The sequence below is a fragment of the Babylonia areolata genome, chromosome 34, assembly GCF_041734735.1.
Source record: "Babylonia areolata isolate BAREFJ2019XMU chromosome 34, ASM4173473v1, whole genome shotgun sequence".
In the NCBI taxonomy this organism is placed as follows: Eukaryota; Metazoa; Mollusca; class Gastropoda; order Neogastropoda; family Buccinidae; genus Babylonia; species Babylonia areolata.
Genome location: NC_134909.1, coordinates 17,390,992 through 17,410,540, shown reverse-complemented (window position 1 = coordinate 17,410,540; position 19,549 = coordinate 17,390,992). Strand labels below are relative to the sequence as shown.

General features: G+C 42.3%; 1 protein-coding gene across 1 annotated transcript in view; it reads right to left on the bottom strand.

Moving 5' to 3' along the window:
• Window positions 1-13,403, bottom strand: part of LOC143277459 (uncharacterized) — a 39,078-nt gene extending 25,675 nt beyond the window's left edge. Inside the window, exons 1-6 of the mRNA XM_076582290.1 lie at window positions 13,138-13,403; window positions 4,398-4,571; window positions 3,770-3,944; window positions 2,821-3,214; window positions 2,018-2,097; window positions 963-1,238 (exon numbers count right to left, since the gene is read on the bottom strand). Coding sequence (XP_076438405.1) covers window positions 963-1,238; window positions 2,018-2,097; window positions 2,821-3,214; window positions 3,770-3,944; window positions 4,398-4,490 — 1,018 coding nt within the window. The 5' untranslated portion in view covers window positions 4,491-4,571; window positions 13,138-13,403. The remainder of the gene's footprint in view (window positions 1-962; window positions 1,239-2,017; window positions 2,098-2,820; window positions 3,215-3,769; window positions 3,945-4,397; window positions 4,572-13,137) is intronic.
• Between the last annotated feature and the right edge of the window lie 6,146 nt (window positions 13,404-19,549).

The window sequence follows — 19,549 nt, the reverse complement described above, 5'->3', positions numbered from 1 at the left end:
AAGAAGAATATACCCAGCATGAACCCTCCCCCCACCCCGAAAATGCTGAAGGGATTAAAAACAATCGTACACATAAAAGCTCAAAGTGAAAGTGGGAATCCTAGCCAATGAACACAGAAGAAGTTACTTCATTGCCGTATTATAACATTAGTCACTGTCACCATCTTCAACAGTGTTACGGTTAATGTTACAGTGTACATCAACCCCCCCCCCCCCCCCCCGCCCCATCAAACCCCCCCAACAGAACAGAAAGTGAGGCTGACCAAAAAACACCCGGCAAAGAGACCTGCAAGCAGACACCGTACAGGTGGGCCTTACCAGGAGCCAGATAAAAAGCAAAGGTACAGGTTGGGGACAATGGAGGTCCTCTTGTTAACGGCCTATACCCCATGAGGAGTGAAAGGCCTGAATTAAGTTATTGTCACATTACCGCATTACACATCCAATAACCGTATTTCTGATCTTTATCGTCTTCCCCAGAGGTCTGATCTGTGGAAATCAGAAATGTTCACACATTTCTATACCAATATCTTACATTTGTTACACAAATTTTTTTTCTAAATTTTACTGCCAAATCAGCACACACAAAAAGCGACTATCATGCAACTAACATTACATATCTTATCTCATAAGTTATAATTTACAAATAACTTTATTTTATTGTATAAGCAATCACTTTCAAACTAAGCTCGACACATAAAAATACTCCTTGACAATTCAGATTTTTTTAAAAAAAAAAACATTTTAAGCTCCGATCATCAAATCTGGAGACATTTCTCTGTCACCCCAGCCCACAAACTTTGCCCTGCGCACCAGTCCAGTCCCGTCTGTCAATCAACAACTGCTAACTTACAAAACTGTGATATATACGATGTTCACATTTCAGGTTAGCCCTTGAGGGGAGGCAGGGGCATGGATGGGGTAGAAGCAACAAACACCCAGACAGAACCAACCAAACTCACAAGGGCCCTGCTCCAACAGATACGTGGCCAAGCTCCCATCTCCACAGAGGGTGCGGGTCGCTTCCTGCAGAGCGGCCCTCTCCTCCTCCAACAGAGAGCTGCCTTCCCTGGTGGTCTCCCCTCCCTGACGCTCACAGGTGGCCAGAGAGGTGGGTGGGAGAGTGCGGCAGGAAGCCAGCACGTCGCCACGACTGCGGCCGGCGGCGGTCCCCGAGGAAGACGAGGGAGGCTGAAGGGTGGAGCAGGAGCAGCGGGGGACCGACGCTCGGGAGGGCACTGCCACACACACACACACAAAGCTAGATATACGTTCATCACACACACACACACACACACAGAGCTAGATATAAGCTTATCACACACACACACAAAGCTAGATATACGTTCATCACACACACACACACACAGAGCTAGATATAAGCTTATCAAACACACACACAGAGCTAGATATAAGCTTATCGCACACACACACAGAGCTAGATATACATTCATCACACACACACACACACAAGAGCTAGATATAAGCTCATCACACACACAGAGCTAGATATACATTCATCACACACACACACACACACACACACACAGAGCTAGAAAAATTTTCATCACACACACACAGCTAGCTATACATTCATCTCACACACAAAGAGCTAGACATACATTTATCACACACACACACACACACACACACACACACACAGCTAGCAAATGTGCATCACACACACACACATAGCTAAATATACGTTCACCACACACACACACACACACAGCTAGCTATACGTTCATCACACACACACAGCTAGCTATACATTCATCATACAGACACAGAGCTAGCTATACGTTCATCACACACACACAGCTAGCTATACATTCATACAGCCATGCCCACATTTAGTTATCTGTTGATATATTCACTGTTGCTGCTTACTGATGAAAAGTAACAGAATACAATTCAACATAATATACTACAATTACAACACAGTGCAGAGCAGTGAAACACAACACAACACAACACAAGGCCACGAGCGCAGAAGACAAACCCTGGCAACACTGACCTCTGCGTTCTGAGGAGGTATCAGCGTCTGTCCTTTCCTCGTATCGGAGCCAGGGTCTACTGGGATCGATGTTTGGTTCTCTGTGCACAACACACACACACACACACCAAAACCTGGTTAGTTACACCTGGAAAGCTACACTCACACAATGATATATGCAAATAATGCACACACACACACACACACACACACACACACACACATGCTTTACATTCACAGAATTATCAAGCACACACACACACACACACACACACACACACACACACACACACACACACACAACCGAGACCATACACAAAGAAATAACAACAATGAAGCGATGTTTTACAGAATGAAGACAACAACATACACGTTACAGTATCCACAAATCAAAAAAAAAAATCCAAGACAAATGACACACACACCTGTTACAGTATCCACAACAACCTAATCAAGACATACATTTGTTATAGTTTTCACAAAACCAAGACAAAAAATCACACACACACACACACACCTGTTACTGTATTCACAAAACCAAGACAAATGACTAACACACACCAGTTACAGTATTCACATATCCAAAACACACATTCCTGTTACAGTATCCACAAAACCAAGGCAAGTGACACACACACCCCCCGTTACAGTAACCACAAAACCAAGACATATTACAATCAAACACCTATTACAGTATCCTCAAAACCAAGACAAATGACACACACACCTGTTACAGTACACACCTGTTACAGAATCCACAAAATCAAAAACAAACAACACACACACACACACACACACACACACACACACACACACACACACACCTGTTACAGCATCCACAGATGCGAGCCAAGGACCGACGTCGACGAAGGCGCTGCTGACGAGGACAGCACTGGTCCACCTCCGGGTGCGGAGGCAGGTTGAACAGGGAGTATGGATTCATGGCGTCATACATCTCCGTGCCGTAGTTCCCCTCCACCTCCATGCCCCCATCCTCCTCCTCCACATCTGACACAACCACATCGTCCATGGTAACCACATCGGGCGGTCGGGGAGGAGGAGGGCAGGGGTCGGCAGCGGTGGTGGACCTTGCAGGCTCGGAGATGGTGGGCGACCAAAACTGGGTGTCGGGGATCATCGTGGAGGAAATGGCCGACATGAAGACCCGCTGGAACTGCTCGCTGATCCCGGCGCCCACCTCAGCCTCCACTTCCGACGCTGAAAAGTTCAGGAAGAAACAAAAATGTCTCTCGTGTCGAATTCTGGGTTTCAGGGAAAAGTACTGACACACGTTACCTATGAGTATAACCTCTTCTTCAGTTTCAACATTAAAAAAATTTTTTAAAGGCCTTGGCAGTGGCAGCGAGGCAAGGTGAAGATCTCTTCAAAGTCATGCCCCCCCACACAGCTGCCAAACTAGTAAATCAAGGACTGGTGCACTGGGGAAATAAAAAAAAAAATCCGTTTTGAGTATGACACAAGGTCTGAACCATGGACCTGAAGTGGTAAATACACACACACACACACACACACGCACGCACGCACACACACACACACACACACACACACACACAAACACACACAGACACACAAGCAATTACAGTCACACACAAAAACAAAAACAAACCCTCTCTGTGTCAAGGACAAAACAAGGGGAGGGGAGGTGTGGGGGAGTGTGGGGGGGGAACCAGACAAAACAAGGGAAAAAAAACAACATACAACCTCCAATGTCTCTACATGCCACAGCCAAGCACACACTACATCACCACTCACCGACAGATTGCTCTGCAATGACTTCCGCCTGTGCACAGATCTGCTGCATTGCCTCATGGGAAGGATCTGCCGCATCCCCTGCGTCACTGGCTGCTGCTGCAGCCACAGTGGCGTCAGCTGCTCTGTCACTGTCGTCAATGACTATTTCCTCATCTTCACCATCACCCCTCTCTTCCTGCAAACACCCACGCCACAGAGACTCAGAGACGGCAGATAAGACTTAAGAGTACAAATAATTTTCTGATGAAAATCTGGTTGTCAGTGCCTCAAGCTGGAGCTGATTTCTCACACAGAAGACATACATGTCCACACATGTGAGCTCTGCACTGTACCTGACAGTGACAGATGCTACAAAATGCTGGCAAAAACAACAAAAACAAAAAAAAATCCATGATACATATCAATCATTACAAGTGAGTATTGCACTGTACCTGTTTGACAGATCCATTACTAAAAAAATGCTAGCGGAATAAACAGAACCCCACCCCTCCAAAGAAAAGAAAGAGAAATGTGTCCAAGCACTTAAGTATTGCAATGTATCTGTTAGATGCAACAATGTGCTGGCAAAAAAAAAAAAGTAAAAAAAAAAAAAAAAAAAGTGCATGGATACATTAGGTAAACAACATACCTGCTTGATGGACGGCGGGACAGGAGACAGGATGGGGGGACTCTCTGCCCACGCTGCGCTGCTACCTGAAGCAGCCATTGCTTCTTCCTCCATCCTGTCGACACTCAACCAGCCTTCCCTCTCTCCACCCTCACTCTCAGATCTGGATGCCTTCTCTGGTGTCACCCCTTACTCCTGAAAAACGACGACACACATGTATACACAGGAGGCGTTTTGAGGCTGGACTTGAAGGGGTGTTGGTGAGAGACTCTTCTTTTTGAGGAAGATATTTGCCCATCCCCCATGTTGGACCTCCCTCCCAAAGAGACATCCAGGACTCGCCCAATTGTACAACGCAATCTTCACCAAACCAAGAACTAAACAACTTGACCTTCAGGCTTCACTTGGGTTTAAGGAGGCTAGCTAGTTAATACTGAATGAAACAGGTCGTTGAAGTGCACTCTACCATCTGCATCCATTACTGGTACCATCAGAACATACAGCGCAACACCATAGTGGTTATGAATATTACTTACCACCAACCTTTGTTCTGGGTCATGGGTTGGGTCTTACTGCTCTGTTGTTTCTTTTTATTTTCTTTATCTTTTTTGTAAAAACAAACAAACAAAAAAACCCACCTCCACCAGATGTATTAGTCATTATTACCCCGGAGCACCCGCTAAAAATTTGCTCTTGAACCCCAGTGCACCCACTAGCACCCGCTGAACACATGCTTACAACGGGCGCAGCAACTGTTTACATAAATGAGTTTCTCGTGAGAGTCACTGCCTCATTTTCACCACTTCCTGCTGAACATTCTGATATTTTCGGGGTCTGATTTGGTAAAGTTTTGCCAAAATTTTGAATTCTGAATCCATAAAGTTGCAAGACAAGTCTGATGACTGCTGAGAGCTTTGGCATAATCTGAACGACGATTCGGATGATGATTTTGAACCATTTAAATGATTTCTGCATGAGAATATTTTAAAAGTCAATCATACTGAGTGACGTAGATATCAACTGACTGAGTCTAGCCGATAATGAGAGTGAAGTTGGTATTTCAGAGTGAATCGATCGCCGGACCTCCTAAATCGATACAGTAAGTTAACTTAGTCAATCGTTGATTTCACTTTATTGGCATTCTGCACGATTTTCCTGATTGTGCTTGTTCAATGGATTATATTTCTCTTTTCTGGTTTTCATTATGGAGAAGAGTTACGTAGGTTTGCTGGCTTTTTGTTGTTGTTTGCTTGTTGTTGTTTTCCTCCACACCATCATGGGAAAATACAACATCCCTCAAAATGAAAATCAAATAAAAATCACCATGTTCATTGTTCAATTTGTCGCAATTCAAGTGGAGGAACAAAAAGAAAAAGATGATGTGTTAGAAGATATTACAGACCAAACAAATTTATTTTGAAAAACCATACTGTAAAACAAAGTTTCAAAGCTGACCGTCAAACTTGACACTTTTTTATTTTTTTTTATTGTCTGAGTACAAAGCAACATGAACCTTGAAACAAAACTCCTTTTGCAACTTTAGTATGTACAGAATGCAGGAAAAATAACCACGTAAAAAAAGAAGGTAATTATATTCATAATAATTTTTCATAATTACCTACAATCAAACATTCGAACCAGCGTGCTCAGATTCTCTCGCTTCCTAGGCAGACACATTACCTCTAGGCCGTCATTTCATATAATTTCATGTTCAACCAGTTCAGAGATTTTCGTAAAAAATGAAAAACTGCTCTCCCCTTGCCAGGGAATTTTGAGGATTCAGGGGTAATAATTCATATAAAATAAAATAAAAACCTAGTACAAAAACTATGGGGGATCATGAATGAAGTAAATGTTTCTGTTCAAAAAACTGAATACATACGTAGATTCTGAATCTGGCCGTTCTTCCCAGTTAGTTTGATTGAAGATAACTTAAACGGTTCAGCTATTTAAAGTGAAGAGAACAATTTTTTTGCAACAAAAAAAAGTATATTTCCACATCCACATAATGGCATCCATAAAGAAATCAAACAAAATACTGCTGGAAATAACAATAACATGCCTTTTGTCAGATTATTATCATTATACATGTACAGCAGGCTTATGAAAACAAATCATACCTCGTGTAGACCTGTAAGTGATTAACTGTCCCAACAATAACATATGTCGGCACAGTCAACACAAAAAGTCAATCATGTTCTCAGAAACTGAGCAGGCAAGCTTTCTGACAGCTAAAAACTTTCACCAGTTAGAGGGTGAAGTTCTTTGATGACACTCACTCCCTCCAGGTTGCACCTGGGCTGATTAAAGAGTCTGCTGTACATCCGATATACCTCCTCTTCAAACAAGTCAAGCATCTGAATTTTGATTCAGTGATAAAAAGCCTTAAAACTAAAAGCATGTGTTTCATGTCCAGTGCACTTTCAACCCTGCGTTTCATGAAAATCATGGAGCACTGGTAGCTGTCTATTTCCAGCAGTATGCATTGAAATAACAGCTCACTGATGTCTAACTGCCACACCCATTTCCACACACACTCTGGCTGGCATTTGACCTATCGTCTTACATCACTCCTTTCCCTCTCCTCCCCAGTCTTCCCAGCGTTCCCTGCATGTATTGTGTCAGTCATAGCCACCTGCTAAAAAATGCTGTCTGATTGGATAGAAGGTGTGAATTAGCAACAAATGGGCTGTCAGCACAGTCAGTCATTCATCAGACAAGAGAGATCCTTCATCTTTATAGCTATCCATAATCATAAGCACTGCTTGCAAAATTGTGTAAATCCACTAACTGGGGCAATGTTTTCAATGCCTTTCTTCTTTTTTTCTTTCTTTTTTTGGCATATGATGCAACCCCCTAAAAACCTAGCAAATGGACAAACAATTACAGAATAATGTATCTTTGCATTAAACTTTTTAGTGCAATTACATTAATTTGAACTATCAGTTTGGCATTACATGGGGCACCACCAAACTGGGCTTAGCTTTCCAGAAAGGAAACAGAAAGAGGTCACTTGTTACACCACAACTGTGGAGAAAAACCAACTTTCAGAATTGCTCTGTTTTAGATGGGCGCAACAACCAAGTTATTAAAGCGGTGGACTTTCAATCTGAGGGCCCCAGGTTCAAATCAGGGTAACAACGCCTGGTGGGTAAAAGGTGGAGATTTTTCCGATGTCCCAGGTCAACCTGTGTGCAGACCTGTTTGTGCCTGAACCCCCTTTGTGTGTACACGAAAGCAGATCAAATACGCACGTTAAAGATCCTGTAGTCCATGTCAGCGTTCGGTGGGTTATGGAAACAAAAACATACTCAGCATGCACACCCCCGAAAACGGCGTATGGCTGCCTACATGGCAGGGTAAAATGGTCATACACATAAAAGCCCACTCATGTATATACGAATGAACACAGGAGCTGCAGCCCACAAAGGAAGAAGTTTCAGTTTCAGTAGCTCAAGGAGGCGTCACTGCGTTCGGACAAATCCATATACGCTACACCACATCTGCCAAGCAGAAGAAGGAAGAAGAAGAAGAAGAAGCTCTGTTTACTTTAAAACAACTGTGGGAAACAACAGATGTTCTCACTGTGAGTCAAACTGCAGACACATTACATTCATTGTTTTCAAAAGCTGTGACAATCAAATCATTCATTGTCTCTGCAACATATATGCTTTCTTCAGGCACAGAGTTTCGGGAAACATGCAGCTTCCACTTAAGCACTCATAACTTTGATCTATGTTGTTAACATTTCAGCTGCTTGTTTCAAAATTCAGTACTTCTTCCATAAACTACGGTACAAAATTTTAAGGAACTTAACCAAAATCCATTCCAACAGTCCTTGCACAGCTGTTTTTTGTTTGGTAGTTTTTTTCTTTTGCAAAGTCCTTGAATAGTATTTTTCAATGAAGTAGATTGTAGTTTCCATCTGCTTTGTGAGTCAGCCAAAAACAAAAGTGAGTCTCCATATCTGTGATGTCACAAGCTTTGCAAAATGGCAGTCTCCATGACCACTTGCAGTTGAAGCCATCACATTACTTTTTTTTTTCTTTTTTTAAATAATTAACTATCAAGATACACATTTCTTTATTTATTTGCTTTACTGAATAACTATAACTACCTAAAATCTATAAAATTCATGTAACACTGTAAGCTATAAAGCCAAACCACTTCATGTCCCCACTAAGTTCAAGTACTCCTAGTTTTGACTAAAGCCTTAAAGGTAAAGTGAGGGTCATGCTATGCCATTACTCACTGAATTACACATACTTGGACCCATGAAAAGGGACATTTGTCAAAGGTGATGGTCTTACTACTAGTACTATCACTGCAGTTGCTGGTAAATGTAACAATGTAATTTCAGATATGAAACATTTTTAGCATAAATCATTTCTGACACAGCATGTGAAAACCCAGCTATATCAGCCAGCTATTCTTAGCAATGCACAAAAGCGTGTGATTAAGGTCAAAACAATGAAAATCAAGATAATCTTTTTTTACAAATTCTGAAATTGTGCATCTCTGAAGACTTATCTTGGCTGTTCGTAAGTGTTTTAGCACGAAACTGCCTGAAACTGTAGTGTTTTCAATGTTTTCAAGTGCATTCACCGTTGGTACTTCTGCACATGTTTGTCACTTAAGTTGCAATGTTCAGAGCACTTGACTCCAGGCTTTTCTGATATTACACCAGATGATGACGTGGCAATACACTTGTTGATGACTGCAGTTAGTAAACGTTACCTTTTCAAATTTCATGTTAAGACAAGAACCTATGGTGAATTCCTCTTTGCTGCTTCTCACATCTGGAACAACCTTCCTCAATCATATCCATGCATCTAATTCTATCTCTGCTTTTAACTCTTCACTAAAATTAGTAAAAACATCCTTTTAAAACCTATAAGCACTCTCTGCTTCCTTCTTCTCCAACACCATCCATGTCAGCTCACTTTGGATGCATGAAGAGTGGGGGGCCGGGGGGGGGGGGGGTCGGAGGAGGTAGGTGGGGGAGGGGGTTTTTTTGAGAAAGAATGATCATGAAATGATGAATAATTTATGTAATTTGAAATCTTTTGTTTCATGTAAAATGCCCTGAGCTCTTAGAGAGAAAGGACGCTTTATTATAAATGTGCACTGTCATCATTATCATTTTGATCTGGGATCTAAAGCCAAAGTTCAAAAGATTCATCAGTATTACAAGAAATATTTTCTGTTCAAAATGCCAATGGAGCCTTTGGCTCTAATCTGAAAATTCAGTCACCGTTGACTGCTCTCTCATGGCATTACATGACATCACTCCTCCACTTGCCATTCTTGACTTCATTTGAGTATGGAAAGAAATTATTAATTTTCCTGTGGGTTTTTTTCATAAAATTTATAGTTTACTTAATTCTAAATCTTTTGACACCACATACAATACATGATCAAAATAATTTTTGTTCTAAGGTTACAAGCCGGCAAATTATGTTTTTTTCATGAGCCGATTTCTCATTTGTTCTTTTTGGGCACACCAACTAAATAAATTACAGGGGAAAAAACACATGACAGTTAGATAAATTCTGTTTTTTGTATGTTAATCTGTGATTTTTAAACTTTCTAAAATGACGAAAATGATTAAATCCAACTCTAGCTGGGGTTTTTTGCATGCTGCTTCACTTTTTGAAACCGGTTTCACACCAATCATATGTTTTAGTTTTACAATCAATGTCAAACAACTCAACTGATGGAATACCCATCAAACTTTTTCCATTGAAGTAGAAGTATCTATGTTGACAGAGCAAGCTACAGTCTTTCAATTCAAACTGAAATATTTATGTTTAAAAATTCATTCATGATTTCATGTGACATGACGTTGATAAATGATATGACGGCTCAACATGGCATGGATTCTTCTGGAAGGATTATGGATTCCAAGTTAATTTCTCCATAAGAAGCTGGCCATAACATTAGTAATTGTGCACTCTTATATAAAGTTTTAAAAAAAGAAAAAAAGTCCTAATAATCAGGCAAAAGGCTGATAAACATCATAAACTGAAAAAGCCTAAAAGCTGGCAACATGCTACAGTCCATCCAGCACACAAGAAAGGAGATTGGAGCTCCCCAGCAAACTACCGTCCCATCTCCCTGACATCCGTCTGTGGCAAACTGATGAAATACATTATTCGAAGTGCCATCACATCATACCTTGACAAGCACAAGATCACTGTCGATGCCCAGCATGGATTTCGCAAAAGAATCCTGCAAATCACAACTGATCCTCACAGTGGATGACCTGGCAGCAGCACTCGACGAGGGAGGGCAAACGGATACCATCCTGCTGGACTACTCGAAGGCCTTTGAAAAGGTGCCTCACCGCCACCTCCTTCTCAAACTCTGTCACTACAGAATCCATGGGCAAACACTTCGCTGGACTGAAGAGTTCCAACAGAACCCAGCAAGTGAACGCTGAAGGACAGATCTCCACCATCGGCCGAGTTACCTCAAGGTTCCTCAGGGATCTGTCCTTGGCCTGACACTGTTTGTCATCTACATCAATGACATCAACAAAAACATCAGATCCGCAGTCCGTCTGCCGATGACACCATCCTGTACTGGCAGATCAGATCCCAAGCAGATACCAACGCCCTCCAAGAAGATCAGAACCAATCTGAGTGTTGGGAGACCTGGCAAATGTCATTCAATGCCAGCAAATGTCATGTCCTCTCAGTGACAAAGAAGAAAAAGCCCTTCCCTACCACCTACTTTCTGCATGATGAGGAACTGCAGAAGGTGGAGAAAGCCAAATAGTATCTGGGTGTAGAGTTGTCTAAAGACCTTCAGTGGGGAGCATACATCCAGGCCGCAACCTGAGAGGATGACCCTACACCACCCAGACAACATGCTACAAGGGGCTTGTGAGGCCCATCCTAGAATATACCGTGCCAGTCTGGGACCCATGCAACAGTATCTCACAACCATCCTGGAAATGGTACAACGAAGATCAGCTCAGCGAATTATGCATGACTTACGCCCCACCACTAGTGCAACCGAGCTTATCACCAGTCTGGAACTCCACCCCCTCAAACTGCACCACACTGCAGCCAAGGCCACCATGATGTACAAGATCATGGGTGGTTTGGTTGAGGCGGCACCCCAGGAAGGTACTTTAGTGCGGACAAATAGAACTGTCCAAGGCCACCCTACAGAAACTACAGGTACCCTTCTCCCACACTGACTCCCACAGGCACTCCTTCTTCCCTTCAGCTGTCCGCTTGTGGAACCAGATTCCAGATAATATAATCTCAGCCATTTCCCCTCAGTCATTCAAGACCAGGAGTGAGGCCTGACTGCGAGCCTCAGGCTCAGTATAGCTACAGGACAGAGTGGGTTTTTTGTTGTTGTTGTTGTTTTTTACTGATGCTGTGTGGGGCCCAGGTTCCCCTGGCTGAACTAGGGGGCTTAACGGTTGTACACATACATCAGTCATCTAGAGCGCATCCCCCTTATTGTGGATTGTTGCCCTGTATAGGGATTACCACATGATTAACTCAACAACGTCTGGTCGGCTGCTGATTTCCGACGCTATTCCGCTCACTTAAAAGTGTGTCGGACACATTGTTACGACAGATTTTGATCTTTTTTTAACGTTACTGATCTTACTTTAAGGGTGATAACACAATTTCCAGATAGCTCAGACACTTTTCTTGCGAGTTCCTTCCCTTAGACCATTGTCCATTCTTTCTGTAGTAGTTTTCTTTGTTCGTGAAACGGACAACCCTAAAATCACAACAGCACATGGTTTTCAACATGGTGGCACCAAGGCGAAACCGATTCGTGCGGAACATAAGAATGGCTCAAACACTTGAATTGATTCATGAAACCGGGTCCGATGATGAAGATGCTGTTGTTGGATTGTTCAACAATGTGCGGGTGATGAAATTTCGGACTCTGATTCGGACTATATTTCTGATAAAATCGACGACAAAGTGGCGGACACTGACGATGACGAAGGCAGAATAACTGGTCAGCAAAACTCGACACCCACACGTGCGCTTGTTGCAGTGGCTGATTCTCCAACTAATGGAGAAGAACCCGAGGAGATGGAAGTAGATGAGGACGATCTGTGCATTGTGTAAAAAAAAAAAAGTGTATGTGTGGTGTTTTTTCCTGAGTGTGCAGTCCAGCAAATGTTTTTCAGTGTGTTTCAAGACTGCAAGCAGCAATCAGTTTTTTGTTATTTTTTTCCAATATATTCCAATCAAATATCTTTTTTTTATGCAGCATGCATAAATAGTATCATAAGCACATCAAACCAAGAGTACAGGAGTGTGATTGAACCAGTGTAGGATTCAGAGCATGAAGAAGTGGATTACCTGTGTTAATTTTTTTGTTTGTTTTGTTTTCCTGCCAATGTGTATCATATTGGATTACCTATATCATCAAAACCATGTGGTTCCTTCACTTAAGCCTTTAAGGTAAGCATTTTTAATAAATTCATTGTTATATCTGTCCACTGGTATGTTTTATGTTTGTAGGGTGAGTGGTTGATTTTTTGTGATTTTTTAAAAACTGCTTAAAATAGTGCGATTATCTGTGGAAACCCGGTCATTGTGACTACAACATGATTGAGTTAAAGACAAAGCCGTGACACTTGATATATGATAGGATACATGGAAAATACCTTCACTGACACATAAATCAGTGTCTTTTAATATGCTTAATCAGTTTTTTGTGTCAAACTACTAGCTATATGGTAGGTATAACACTGTAGATTTATACATCGACATACCACATGTAATGAAGTCTGCAAGTTGCTCTGTTGTCGCTATCTTCTGCCTGCGGCGAGATCGAGATTTTCCCAGTTCCGACAGGGTCACTTTCACAATCAATATGTTCACCAGAAGGAAATCTCTCTTAATAATAAACACACATAATTGTTTCCAGCCGTTTGGTAGTGTTCTTAACTGAATTTTTTTAACCAAAATACAACTTGGCTCCCAATACGAAGACGGAAATCACACAAACACAATCGGTACTGTGTTGGAAAATCTATAAACCAAGTCATTAGCACCGCAGTGAAGGGGAGTGCGCATTGCTTTATAGTCCACCAATGGGAAAACGAGGGTAGCGAATACGGAAAAAATTAATATAAATAGATCTTATTTTATCAAATTAAAAACTTCACTCGATTTTTTTATTAAAAAAACAATCTCTATAACTTAAAAGAGAATGTTTAACTTGATCGATCATTTACTAGAACCGCAGTGAAAGGGAGGGCACATTATCTGACATTCCTTCCTGACATTGTGGAAGAAATGGTAGATTTTTTTTTTTTCCCTCCCCGATTTCCTTGATCAACATGTTTGTGTGCATGCAAAAAATAAAAATTTTAAAAAAGGAAAAATCAAACCGTTAATCAGTGTCGGTTTCCGATGGGCTGTTGAAACCGGTGTACCCCACTGATCTGTGACGTACGCACGAACTGAGCATCGGCACACTTCCCCCCTCACCACCCTCCCGGTCCCCCGAAAACGATGTTTGGCTGCCTAGATGATGTAATTTGAAACTGTCATAGACTCGTGCGTGAAAACCAGCGCGTAGATTCCATAGGTAGAGGATGAGGTATGAGTGTGTGTGTGCATGCCTACACTGTGGGAGCAACGGAATACTGGAACGTGCGGGTGTGCATATATACATATATCTTCAGTTGTATATAATGTGTTAGGGGGTGGGGGATATAGGCGTATGTGTGTGTGCTTGTACAAGTAAGTGTGCCTGTGTGTGTGTGTGTGTGTGTGTGACGTGGGAGCTGCGATACGTAGCCTAGAAATGAGTGTGTGGAGGAGGGGGGTAGAGGGGGTGCAGGGTAATGTGTGTGTGTGTGTGTGTGTGTGTTTGGGGGCTCATGTACGTTTATGTGTATTTGACTGTGCTTTCATATCTGTAAAACTGCATGTTTGGTGCATATCTGTTATGCATATGTGTGTGTATGTATGAATGTGTGTCTGCAGTTTTTACATTTATTTGCTTATTTATCATCATTGTTGTCTTTTTTATTTATTTATTTATTTATTATTACTTTTATTTTATTTTATTTTATTTTATTTGTTGTTGTTGTTGTTGTTTTGTGGGGGGGTTTTGTGTGTGTGTGTGTGTGTTTGTTTGTTTCGTTTTGTTTTTTACGCTTATAGTTGACCGTTCATCAAGTTTTTGCGCCTTATACATATTATTATTAGTAGTAGTTCTTTTTTATGTATTTATCTATTATTTATTTCCCTTTTTTTTCTCAAGGCCTGACTAAGCGCGTTGGGTTATCGCTGCTGGTCAGGCATCTGCTTGGCAGATGTGGTGTAGCGTATATGGATTTGTCCGAACGCAGTGACGCCTCCTTGAGCTACTGAAACTGACAGGTTGACTAGTTAATTTGTTATTTTATTTTGTCTGTACCCTGTTTATGCTAATTGAGGAGAGAGGATTAGTGTAGATAGACCGCGGTAAGCCGCCGCGAAAGAAAACACACACACACACACACACACACACACACACACACACAATGTGCAGTTCCATCTGCTTCCATTAGAAAAGTCTTATATGACAAACAACATGTGTTTGAAATAGTTCAAAGTTTAATTTGGAGCTCTTTGCTGTAATTCTGCTGGTTGACTTGTTAGCCGGTTTGTTTTATTTCGTTTATATTCTTCTTTTTTTCTTTCTTTTTTTTTTTTTTTCTTTTTTTTAATGCTACTTGAGGAGAGAGGAACAGGAAAAGTAGTGATGATTTAAAGCATGGGTGGGGTGGGGTGGGGTGGGGGAGATGATGGATTTTCGTCCGAAATCACAATTGAAATGTGAATAGACGTTAACTCACTCAGTACAGCCAGTCCTCTCTTCTCCTCTACACAGACCCCTCGGATGTCCAGTGGGTGTCTGAATGACCCAACCTTTAGCTTCCGTCGTCAGAACTGTGGTATTCTTTGTCAACATTCACCTCTTCAGTATAAGAGCGTTCCGCTTGCAATATTTTGATGATGGTAATTGGGGTGAAATGCTGTTAACGTCGTCTCTTTCGCCGTTTGTATGGAGAGAGTTAAGCAAAAGAACGAACGAACACATTGACACACGTGTTATAAATATCTTACGAGCAGGACAAACACATAAAGCGTCACTCAGCTGGATAATGCATGTGCATCCACACACGCATCCACATTTGCGTACACACACACACGCGCGCGCGCGCGCGCGCGCGCACGTAACATACACATCATACACATTGTCTTCAGTTTCTCCAGTTTTAGAGTTATGCATGTGTGTGTGTGAATGACTGGTGCGAAAGCGCTTTGATTTGTCTCTGCACAAGATTCAGAGCTATATAAATGCCATTATTATTGTTATTATTATTATTATTATAAAATCGATGCCAGCCGTACTCGGAGAGCACATGTATGCATTCATGCTGCTACACTCACACATAACTCCAACAATCTACACACTCGCACACGTACACAATTCCTCAAGATCTCCCAGGTCTTGCACACTACTGTAGTTGGGAAGGACAACTGGCACAGACCTTTGCTCTATTTTGAAGAAAACTGCGCATTGTTGGTTTGGAACTGTTGCCAATATTTGTTCAATTAGTAATGGCTCGTGCTCTGTCTTTCGGATCAGACAAACGGTTTCTCCCCCCCCCCCCCCACCCCCCCCCCCTCTCTCTCTCTCTCTCTCTCTCTCTCTCTCTCTCTCTGTCATTCTTTCTTTGGGGCGATCGAAAGTCAAATGGTCTTGTACGTGGTTTTCGAGGCACTCGATTACGTTTTTTGTTGTTGTTGTTTTGTTTTGTTTTTTTTAAACTATTTCAGATCTTCCCAGATGTACGCCACTCGTTGTTGTTGCACTACGGCCATCAAGTGGGCTTTCGGCTCACTCCTCTCCATCCACACCTGCAGAATGTCCGGGGCAATACATCCATGTAAGGGCGCAGTAGCCGAATGGTTAAAGCGTTGGACTTTCAATCTGAGGGTCCCGGGTTCGAATCTCGGTAACGGCGCCGGCCTGGTGGGTCAGTAAAGGGTGGAGAATTTTCCGATCTCCCAGGTCACCATATCGGTGCAGACCTGCTAGTACCTGAACCCCCCTTCGTGTGTATACGCACGCAGAAGATCAAATACGCGTGTTAAAAATCCTGTAATCCATGTCAGCTTTCCGGGTGGGTTATGGAAGCAATAACATACTAGTACCAAGCATGCACCCCCCCAAAAACGGAGTATGGCTGATACATGGCGGGGTACTGTAAACAAACAAAACGGTCATACACGTAAAATGTGACATGTCTGTCTGAGTGTGTATGTGTGCATGCCTGAAATCTGATTGAATGAATGACACAGCCGGAAACGAATGATGAGCGCCCTGCAGTAGCACCCGTCAGTCGGCTTTCTCCCGCTGGCCACCTGTTGGGCAAATGACCACGTGTTTGCAAAGCGCTTAGAGCTTGGACTCGCGCTTAGAGCTTGGACTCCGGCCGAGGATAGGAGTTATTTAAGTATCCATATTAATCAATCAATCAATCAATCAATGTAAGCCTTTGATTCTGACTCAGTGTTGCGCATTTCCTCATGCAGCTCTGGGCTTTCAAGGTTCATGGAGTCAACAGAATTTTGCCATGGACAATCATTTTGTTGCCATGTGTTCTTTTACTGATGTGCGTTAAGTTCTTGTTAAAAACAATGTGATATTTTTGTGCCGTCATCCACACAAAACATACACAGACACGGTTCTCTTTTTTTTTTATTCTCTCATTTTTGACTCACTTGTGTAAACAAAGTGAGTCTATGTTTTAACCCGGTGTTCGGTTGTCTGTGTGTGTGTGTGTGTGTGTGTGTGTGTGTGTGTGTGTGTGTGTGTGTGTGTGTGTGTGTCCGTGTGTCTGTGTGTCCGTGGTAAACTTTAACATTGACATTTTCTCTGCAAATACTTTGTCAGTTGACACCAAATTAGGCATAAAAATAGGAAAAATTCAGTTCTTTCCAGTCATCTTGTTTAAAACAATATTGCACCTCTGGGATGGGCACAAAAAAAGAAGGGAAAAAAAAGAAGCCTAATGATATGCAAACTGCATTTACTGTTATATTTATATTTTTTGTATTCTCTAAACTTGGCACTTTGACCTCTTATTCTGACACAACAACAAGAGGAGTCATTATTATCATTTTTTGTTCAAACAGGAACTTCTTTTGCTAAGCATGGAATTTTTATTTATTTTGCAAACGTTTTGGTGCAGATAGTAAAAAAGGGAAATTAATCTGTAATTAATGCTAGGGGACTTAATTTATCACAAGTGAGTCTTGAAGGCCTTGCCTCTCTTGTTGTCCTTGCAATTGGTTTTTGTTATTATACACATGCTTTTTTTAAATTTTTTTTATTGTTATCGAATGTTTAATTCATTGTTATAATTAATGTCATAATTCACTGTTTGTCACTCCAGTCTTTCGTAGCTCTTCCTCTTTCACTACTCTGTCACTTCAGTCATTTTTGTATTATGTATTTTGTATTTCTTTTTATCACAACAGATTTCTCTGTGTGAAATTCAGGCTGCTCTCCCCAGGGAGAGCGCGTCGCTACACTACAGCGCCACCCTTTTTTTGTATTTTTCCTGCCTGCAGTTTTATTTGTTTTTCCTATTGACGTGGATTTTTCTACAGAATTTTGCTAGGAACAACCCTTTTGTTGCCGTAGGTTCTTTTACGTGCGCTAAGTGCGTGCTGCACACGGGACCTCGTTTTATCGTCTCATCCGAATGACTAGCGTCCAGACCACCACTCAAGGTCTAGTCAGTGGAGGGGGGAGAAAATATCGGCGGCTGAGCCGTGATTCGAACCAGCGCGCTCAGATTCTCTTGCTTCCTAGGCGGACGCGTTACCTCTATGCCATCCCACCACCTCTTCCCACGTACCCCACTTCCTCATCTCCTGTGCTCACATACACATTTGGTTTTCTTTTGTTTCCGTCTAACATAACTAAACAGTGAGAAGACGTTAAACTAAAGAAAACAGGGGGGGTGGGGGGGGGGGGGGGGGGAAGCAGGGGATGGGCCAGTGGACTGCGCACGGTTACGCGTCACTGCAACGCCATACTTTGGGGCCTAACTGGGTGGGTGTTCAATATAAAAAGTAACTGTCTCCTAGAGGTCATGCGATGTTTCTTCCTCTGCTGCTGGGATGATTTGGTCCACATGGACGTGGCAGGTTGTGTGTACCAATTGAACCATAGCCCACAGGCCCCAGGCGTTGCACTATAGTGCCCAGTTTCAGTTTCAGTTTCAGTAGCTCAAGGAGGCGTCACTGCGTTCGGACAAATCCATATACGCTACACCACATCTGCCAAGCAGATGCCTGACCAGCAGCGTAACCCAACGCGCTTAGTCAGGCCTTGAGGAAAAAAAAGGTGAATAAATAATAGATAAGCTTACACAAATAAATGAATAAATAAATAAGTAAATAATAACTATAAAAAAAATAAATAAATAAGATAACAATGATGATAAATAAGCAAATAGATGTAAAACATGAAGACACACATTCACATATACACCCACACATGCATATAGTGCCCAGAGCCCCGGAACTGTCGCCTGGTTGAAAAGAATGCAACTGCCGGTTCTTGCTCTATTGCTGACTCCTCTGGGTGGTCGTCTTTGAATCTGACTTCACCAAAGTGAGCCGGGTACACAGTTGCCGTTTCAGGAGCAGCTGGACATGACTCGACTCGCAGCAGCAAGAAGTTAAGCAGCTGGTGTCCTTTGGAGAGGTGTAAGTCTGCATTCTTCAGGCTCTTCTTCAAGTTCTGGACCAGACGCCTATCAGCTACATCTTTTGCCGAATGATAGGGGGACTGGACGGGTGTGCATGATACTGTCCAGTCACATGAAGTCTGCAAAAAGAGTGGAAGTAAGCCGAGGTCCGTTGTCACGAGCAATACTTTTATCAGGTAGCCCCTAAGCAGCTGACATTTGTCTCAGTTTCCCAATGGTCTTTTCTGACGATGTGGACCTCATCCTGATGATCTCTGGTCAGTCATTTTGAGTGGACGTCAGTCAGAACGAAGGTTTCTCCCTGGAACTCGGCAGCATCGATATGAACCTTGTGCAAGGGTTTGCTTGACCAAGACCAGCAGTGCAAGGGGTGCTGTAGGTGGTGGGTTGGCAGTTT